This window comes from Equus caballus, chromosome 10, assembly GCF_041296265.1.
Source record: "Equus caballus isolate H_3958 breed thoroughbred chromosome 10, TB-T2T, whole genome shotgun sequence".
Classification (NCBI taxonomy): Eukaryota; Metazoa; Chordata; class Mammalia; order Perissodactyla; family Equidae; genus Equus; species Equus caballus.
Genome location: NC_091693.1, coordinates 21584861 through 21592915, shown reverse-complemented (window position 1 = coordinate 21592915; position 8055 = coordinate 21584861). Strand labels below are relative to the sequence as shown.

Below are 8055 nucleotides of genomic sequence, written 5' to 3'. Positions count from 1 at the left end.
TGACTCCATTGGGTGGGGAGCATCTCACAGGCATGGACCAGGCGGGTCATTTCCCTTCTTGTCTCCAGCCTCCCCAACACATAGATGCTCACTAAGTGTTTGGAGAATGAATGAATGATTGGATGCTAATTTCACCTCAATTAGTACTTTCTTCTTTGCTTCTACCCTAGACCGTCACACAGACCCTAAAGTATTCTTTACCTGGCAGGACTGACCACCTGGGCTTTAGATCAGGCTGTGACCTTCTGTGGCCCAGCAGGAGCTGACCAGCTCCCTGGTGTAGACGACATGCTCAGAAAATCACCCTAGATGGGAGGCCCTTAGAGACTCACTATGTCCCACTCCTCAGATGGCCTCAGAGGGCCTGGTCCAGGTTCAGGTTCTGGAGGGAATCCCTGAGATGGGGGCAGGACACAGGGTCTGCTCCTTTTCTGCTCTCCCCTGGGTTGGAATCAGGGTCTCTGGATCGTGGGGTGTCTGTCCCATCTGTGCAGAGGGGGAACAAGCTCCAGTCTTCAGTTCCTCTTCTGTGAAAGGCTGAGGTCATGTGCTCCTCCCCAGCTTCCGTTGGGCATCCCCACAGCCCCCTCACTCCCTAGCCTTCCCCTTCTCTTTTCAAACACAGGAAAGATGCCCAGAACCCTCTATTCAGAGATGCTGCCACTGCTGCTGCCCCTGCTGTGGGCAGGTGAGTGGGCCGAGGGGAGAGGGGCTGGCGGGCAGGAGTTGCAGCTGACCCTTGTTTCCCCTCAGGGTCCCTGACTCGGTATGACACATTCTGGTTGAAAGTGAAGATGTCTGTGACTGTGCAGGAGGGCCTATGTGTTCGTGTGCTCTGCTCCTTCTCCCACCCATGGGATAACTGTACATACGCTGTCCCAGCCCACGGCTACTGGTTCCAGGAAGGAGCAAATATAGACCGGGATGCTCCTGTGGCCACAAACAACCCAGATCGTGAAGTGCAGGAGGAGACTCACGACCGATTCCACCTCCTCGGGGACCCCCAGACCTACAGCTGCTCCCTGGACATCAGAGATGCCAGGAGGAGTGACTCTGGGACATACTTCTTTAGGGTGGAGAGAGGATCTTTTGTGAGATATAATTACAGAGACCACCAGCTTTCTGTGCATGTGATGGGTAAGGTTTGGGGTCAACGAAATGACATATGGATGGGACTGAGGGCTCCAGGGCACAGCTGGAGGGGATCTCCTACTCCTCACCCTGGGAGGGGCTCAGGGGGACCCAGGAGGATGGGACGCCTGAGCTGTTGGGATGAAGATGGCTGGCTGAGGCAGAGGTTGCTCTTAGAGTGACACCTGGGGTCCCCACTTCCAGGTTTGTGTCTCTATCTCTCCCCTCCTCAGCTCTGACGCAGATACCTGACATCCACATCCAGGGTATCCTAGAATCTGGCGACCCCAAGAACATCACCTGTACAGTGCCATGGGCCTGTAAGAGGGGGACACCCCCCACCTTCTCATGGAGTGGGATGGCCCTTACCTCCTTGGACTCCAAGAATCCCCATTCGCCAGTGCTCACCCTCACCCCGGGGCCCCAGGACCACGGCACCAATCTCACCTGTCGAGTAATATTCCCTGGAGCAGGAGTGAGCACAGAGAGGACCATCCAGCTCAACGTGTCCTGTGAGTGTCAGGCCAGGATGGCCAGGTCCCTGAGGGCAGTGGGTGTGGAGGAGGAGGAGGGGGAGGCAGGGCCTGTGATACTGGGTGCTGGGTCCTGCAAGCTGGCTCTGGGGAGGAAGGAAAGAGGACTCCCAACCCCACCTCTCCCCCTTATTTCTAAAGTACTGGTGGAAAAGGGCCAACACCCACCTTCCTGCCACTGAAAAGGGAACAATTATGTCTGTCCAGATGCGCCACAGAACCTGACCATCAGCGTGTTCCGGAGAGAAAGCACAGGTAGGGAGCAACCTCTCCACTCTAGGGGTTGTGGTGGAAGCAGGGTCTGTCTCCTCCTTTCAGAGCAGAGCTGGGGCCCAGAAGTCAGATGGGAGAAAGGCTCAGGCCAGGTTTTGGGGCAACAGAGGTGGGAAGCCTCCACTTATTCATCAGCTTAGAAACTGTCCTCGACCCACCGATGACCCTGTTCTCAGGGGGCTGGCATGGCCTCTTCAATGTCCGATGGATGTGCTGTCCCCATGCCAGGGACACATCCATGTCCCAAATCCTGCCCTCATTCTCCTTAGGATCTGGATCCCACCTCCTCCTTCAGCCTCCTTGGATCATTTTAATGTTAGTTTCTAAAATAGGAAGCATAAAGTGTGTCTTAGTCTGGTTGCCATTACAAATTGCTCCAGACTGGGCAGCTTAAACAAGAGGAATTTATTTCTCACAGTTCTGGAGGCTGGAAGTCCAAGATCAAGGTGTCAGCCATTGGGTTCCTGGTGAGGACTCTCTTCCTGCCTTGTAGATGGCTGCCTTCTGGTTGTGTCCTCACAGGGCTGAGAGAGCCAGCTCTCTGGTGTCTCTTCTTATGAGGGCACCAATGTCATCATAAGAGCCCCATTCTCATAACTTCATCTGACCCCAATCACCTCCAAAGGGCCCTTCCAGATACCTTCCAAATACCATCACACTGGGGGTTAGGGCTTTAACACATGAATTTGGGGGAAACTCAAGTCCATCCCCAGCAAAATTTAGTAGGAATAAAACAGTATTCAGAACCTGTGTACCTCCCTCTTGGTTATCTCCCCAAATATAACCTATGCATATACATTTAAACAAACGCACATATGTACACATCATACTATACACAATGCTCTGCATCTTTATTATTATTTTTAATAAATTTTTTATGTGGAGTAATTTAGATTTAGACACAGTACAGAAAATTTCCATAATCCCTCAGCCAGCTTCCATCATTGTTAAAATCTCCCATCACCTTGGCAAATTTGTCACAACTAAGGAAGTGACATTAGTACATTTCTTTGAATTCAAGACATCTTTGTCTCAAACTTAGTGTGTCATGGATACACGATATTGTATTGTATCAACTCGAGATATTGATGACTCCATAGTTTGCTATTTGGAAGTAAATTATACAATACGGTAATTAATTGATCTCCTGATGGTTGAAAACTAGAGTGTTTCCAGTCTTCTACTCAGACAAATAATACTGCACTGAATAAACTCTTACAAACATTCCCAGTGTGTGTGTGTGTGTGTGTGTGTGTGTGTCTTTGTGTGTGTGTCAGATAATTTTCTGGAAAGGAAAGTCCTGGATCAAAGGGCACGAATGCAGTTTCTACAGATGTTGCCAATCCCACTGCATGGAGGTGCTTCTGCTTCTCCTCCCACCTGCAATGTGCCCCCTTGCCTGCTGAACGTGTCCATCCTCTCTGATCTTAAGTGGACTGACGGTCATGTTAAGTTGCAGTGTCATTTTGTGACTAGGTTGAATATCTTCCATTATGTTTAAGAATGGTTTGTATTTCTTTGCAGACTTTTTCTTGATGGTTTGAAGAAGCTCTTTTCATATTACAGACATCAGCTCTGTGTTAGTGGAAAGGATTGATTTCCAGTCTATTGATGGCCTTTTGACTTAGCATATGGAGATTTTTCCAGGCAGAAACATGCATTTTTCTTCTGAGTTGCTCTCATTGGTGTACCCGGTGTTGGTTCTGACTGGTTGGCAACAGCCAACTGTATCCATCTTTGCCCAACTCTACGTTCAGTTCAAATTGGTGCTTGATATTGACCAAGATGGGAGTATTCACCAAGGAAATTGGCAAATAGTGTAGATCAGGACTCCTGCCTCCCCCCACCATGAATGAGATGGTTGTTAAATATTTACTAGTAAACCACTGGGTACATTTATCAATGTTTTCTTTCCTCTCTCTGACTTTCCCCACTCTAATATTGATTTTTAAATCTCCCATAATTTCTTCCAGCAGCCTCATATACAAACACTCCCAAACATGCCCGTTGACTCAAACCTCACAGAACTATTTCCTTTTCCCCGAGCATGCAGGTCCTTTCACACCTCCGCTGCATCTGCACCTCTTGTACCTTCCTCCACAAGGTCCTTCCATCAGCATCATCCTCTAACCAGTTCCCACTCAATCTCAGGCTCTGTTGAGCCTCTCCTCCTCCAGGAAGCCCTCCCTGTCCTGAGAGTCTCAATGCACTCCCCTCCTCAGGGCTCCTTCCGCTGGATTTGTCCCCATCACAAGCCATGTTGTCATATTGCTCTGTGGGGGCCTGCTTTTGGGGATCTCACCAATGAGGCTGTAAGCTCTCATGCACTTCCAAATTACCAGGTCTTAGTGAAGCATTGTAAGATCAAGCGACATTATATAAACATTAAATGACGAGGATCTTAGATGAAAATCTGGGATCTGCACTGGCATAGATGGCCAAGACAAGTGACCTGGGGGTCAAGGCAGTTCAGGAGAATGCACAATAGCCACTTGGAAAGGCTGCAATGCCTGCTCCTAGCCCTGTTCCCTTGGGGCTGAGCCAAGACAGTATGTGCTCCTCAGGGAGTGGAAGAGAAGACACAGATCTGCATCATGGAAGGAAAAGAGAGAGAGACAGAGACAGAGAGAGACAGAGACAGACACAGAGAGAGCCCCTAATGATGTCTTGGGCACAGCTTTCTTTCTGTCTTGCCAGGAGCTCAATCTCTGGGCAATGGCTCCTCTCTTCCAGTCCAGGAGGGCCAGTCCCTGCGCCTGGTCTGTGTCACCAACAGCAACCCTCCTGCCATGATAACCTGGATCCGGGGGAGCCTGACCCTGAGCACCTCGAACCCTGGGGTCCTGGAGCTGCCCCGGGTGGAGTTGGGGCACCATGGGAAATACGTCTGCCGAGCTCAGCACCTGTTGGGCTCCCTGCAAGCCTCCTTGAGCCTCTTTGTGACCAGTGAGTGGAAACACACCTGGGGAAGGATGCCTGGGTCCTTGGGAGGAGAGAGGCTCCTCTGATCCCTCTGCTCTCTCTCCCGACAGACCCCTACAGCTGTTTGGTAGTTCCTGCTCCTGGAAGTGGGGAGGCAGGATCTGGGTGGCATTTTGGGGACTGTTCTTAGAGACATGACCTGGGTCGAGATGGAGAGAATACCCAGACTCCACCACCTGGCTCATGGCCACCCCATCCTACTTCAGGAGGCCTCTTATTTATTTCTGTTCCAGATGCTCCACAGAACCTGACCGTCCACATCTTCTGGGGAAACAGCACAGGTGGAGAGGCCTGGGTGGAATTGAGGTCTCAAAGGTCTAGTCAGGGGACTGCGTGTGGGTTGGACCGAATGAACCCCCGGCACTCTTTCCCCTCTCTTGTCCTGTGTGAGCTCTCGCCACTTCCTGTCCACTGACAAGGCTCTCTAGGGTCTCTGTGAATTCCTAGTTGACCATTCATGTCACCTCCAGTTGCCTCCTCTCTCTTGACCTTCTCTCTCCCCTCACTGTCTCATGACATCCTTTCCCTGGTTCCCTCCTCCTTCTCTGACTGTCCCGTCTCCATCTCCCACGAGGAGACTGAGTCCTCACATCTGGGCATGGAGCATCCAGCCACTTCGTGCACGGTGGTCAATTTGTCCATCCTGGTACTTCCAATTGGACCTCTGCCCTGAAGACCCTCACAAATCCCTGTTGAGCTGAGATTGTCCTAAGTGTCCTCCCCTCCCCCTTCTTGGGCCCTTCCTACCCGAATCACCTGAGTCAATATCCTGGAAGTCACTTCAGACATCTCTGTGTGTCACCCTACACTCCCCATGACTCAGTGAGTTTTGATACTTGACTACCTGAAAATGTCTCAAATCCCTCTCTTCCTCCATCCACACGGCTGCAGCCCCACATCTGGCCTCCATTCTCACTCACTCTCACCTGGACATGAGTGAGAACTGGACAGGACCAGCCTCCTCTCTGGACTGCCAACCTCCAGTCTGCATCCTTCCACCTGCCAGATTTTGGACTCCACAGGAATCTCTACATACCCCAGAGCTGACCTTCTTCCTTCCTTGCTCAGAACCCTCACAGAGCCCCATGTGGCCCTCAGGAGAGAAGCTGAAAGCATCACCTTGTGGAAGCCTCAAAGTGGTCAGACCTACATGTGTCAGCCCCTGCATGGTTCACACACCAAGGTCCACTGCCTGGCATGGTCCTTCCTGCAGCTAGACATGGTCGACTCTTCCTCAGATGTCCATCCCCTGTCCCTGTCCTCCATCCTCCAGTTGCCTCTCCTTCCCCCACCTCACTTCATGATCTTCACCCCGCTCAACCCTTGCTTGCAATGCTGTCTCAGGAACACTATTTTCCATTCCTGCATCTGTGGGAGGGCAGAGGGAGAGAGGGCTTCTCAGCCCTGCCCTATGGCTCTCTCTGTCTCCCTAGTCCCAGTGGTCCTGCGCAATACCACCTCCCTGCGAGTCCAGGAGGGCCAGTCCCTGCGCCTGGTCTGTGACACTGATGGCAACTACCCTGCCAGGCTGAGCTGGTCCTGGGGAAGCCTGTTGCTGACCCCCTCTCAACCCTTGGATCCTGGGGTCCTGGAGCTGCCGCGGGTGGTCTTAGAGGATGGAGGTGAATTCACCTGCCAAGCTCAGCACCCTGGGGGCTCCTACTACATCTCTGTTAACTTAGTTGTGGAGGGTGAGTACAGCAGGATACCTGCGTTCTAGGTGTGGCCATGAACAGGCTCAGATGTGGACTTTAGGAACCTCATCTCTCCATCCTTCTCCCCCTTTTCTCCAACAGGTATCTCCTCTTCCTTCCTCCACATCTCTGGGGAGCAGCGGGGCACCTGGCCTCTAGTCCTCACCCTGCTCAGGGGGGCCCTAATGGGGGCTGGCTTCCTTCTCACCTATGGCCTCACCTGGAGCTACTACACTAGGTGAGAAGCGCTTCTCAAGGTGTCCTATACCGGGAGACACCTTGGGTGTCTTCACCCACATTGTCCTCTCCAGAGCACACCCTCCACAGCATCATTGTTGAGCTCTATTTCCCCTGCAGGTTCAGAGGATCCCAAGGGGATAGCTTTGCAAGGTGTGACTGAGCCCCCTACCTCCCAGCCATTGAGAGTTGTGGGCTCCAGAACCCTGACAGGTGGATGAGGATCCATCAGACCACTGTGTCCCGAGACCTTCAAAGGCACAGCTTTGTGGAGCCAGGAGGGGCTGCATGACATGGCCCTGCCTCCTCTGCAGAAAGGACCCTTCACCTCTGGTCCCCAGCACTCTTCCTGATGGTTCCACACAAAGGGCTGGAGGGCATGTGAGGAGATAGATATTTTCTATTATTAATTTGAATTATACTTCAAGTAATATGTTGCATCTGCATGCTTGCCTTAATGTGGTTTTGAGAAGCCCACAATTCAACCCCCTAATATAATGTTATAAATTCCCCAACATATTATTCTTTAAAAACAGTTCATTTTAAAGGGATAGTTTTTTTTCAAATCTTCAGTGCATGGCTGTGTATTCTAGTTGTTAGTTCTCTATGTGAGTCTCTGCCACAGTAAGACAACTGACAGAAGGATGGTTTGGTTCCATGACTGGGAAATGAGCCCAGGCCATGGCGGTGAGAGTGCCAAATCTTAACCACCAGGGCTGGCTGAAAAGATATTTTTTAATTAGAAGAATAAACTCTTTTATATTGATCTGCATATTAACCATTTCAATGGCTCTTCATTCCTTTGTACACATTCCAGTGTCTCTATTGTATCACTTTCCTCTTGCTTGAAGATCTTTTCATATATTTCTTGTAGTGGTGGTACACTGGGGATGAAACCCCTTGGCTATTTTTGGTCCAGAAAAGTGCTCACTTACATTAGCTTTGGAAGGATCTGTTTATTGTGTAAGATATTGTAGGTTGACATTTTTCCCCTTTCAGTTCTTCACGTTCTTTGGCTGCATAGTTTCTTAGGAGAATTCTGCTGTAATTTTCTCCTTTGTGCTTTGTCTTTGTCTTTGGCTGGTTTGAATATTTTCCTTTTCCCTGAATTTAAATGATTAAAATAATATGTGCCTTGGTGTGGGAGGTGTGTGTGTGTGTGTGCGCGCGCGCATGGGTGTATTCCCACAGCTCCGCTTAAGCCC

General features: G+C 50.7%; 1 protein-coding gene across 1 annotated transcript; it reads left to right on the top strand.

The window, feature by feature from the left end:
* Nucleotides 1-590: 590 nt before the first annotated feature.
* LOC100066226 (sialic acid-binding Ig-like lectin 13) lies at nt 591-7621 on the top strand. Its single transcript, XM_023650315.2, has 9 exons — nt 591-688; nt 754-1137; nt 1365-1643; nt 1872-1919; nt 4635-4883; nt 5153-5200; nt 6353-6610; nt 6716-6851; nt 6971-7621. The coding sequence occupies exons 1-9, from the start codon at nt 631-633 to the stop codon at nt 7011-7013; spliced, it is 1503 nt and encodes a 500-aa protein (XP_023506083.1). The 5' UTR covers nt 591-630; the 3' UTR covers nt 7014-7621.
* The last annotated feature ends 434 nt before the right edge of the window (nt 7622-8055 follow it).

Excerpts from the sequence above, each read along its gene's own strand:
- LOC100066226 (XM_023650315.2), top strand. The coding sequence starts at position 631 with ATGCCCAGAACCCTCTATTCAGAGATGCTGCCACTGCTGCTGCCCCTG. Across the intron at positions 689-753 it reads GCTGCCCCTGCTGTGGGCAG|GGTCCCTGACTCGGTATGAC; the intron begins GTGAGTGGGCCG and ends GTTTCCCCTCAG. Across the intron at positions 1,644-1,871 it reads CATCCAGCTCAACGTGTCCT|ATGCGCCACAGAACCTGACC; the intron begins GTGAGTGTCAGG and ends ATGTCTGTCCAG.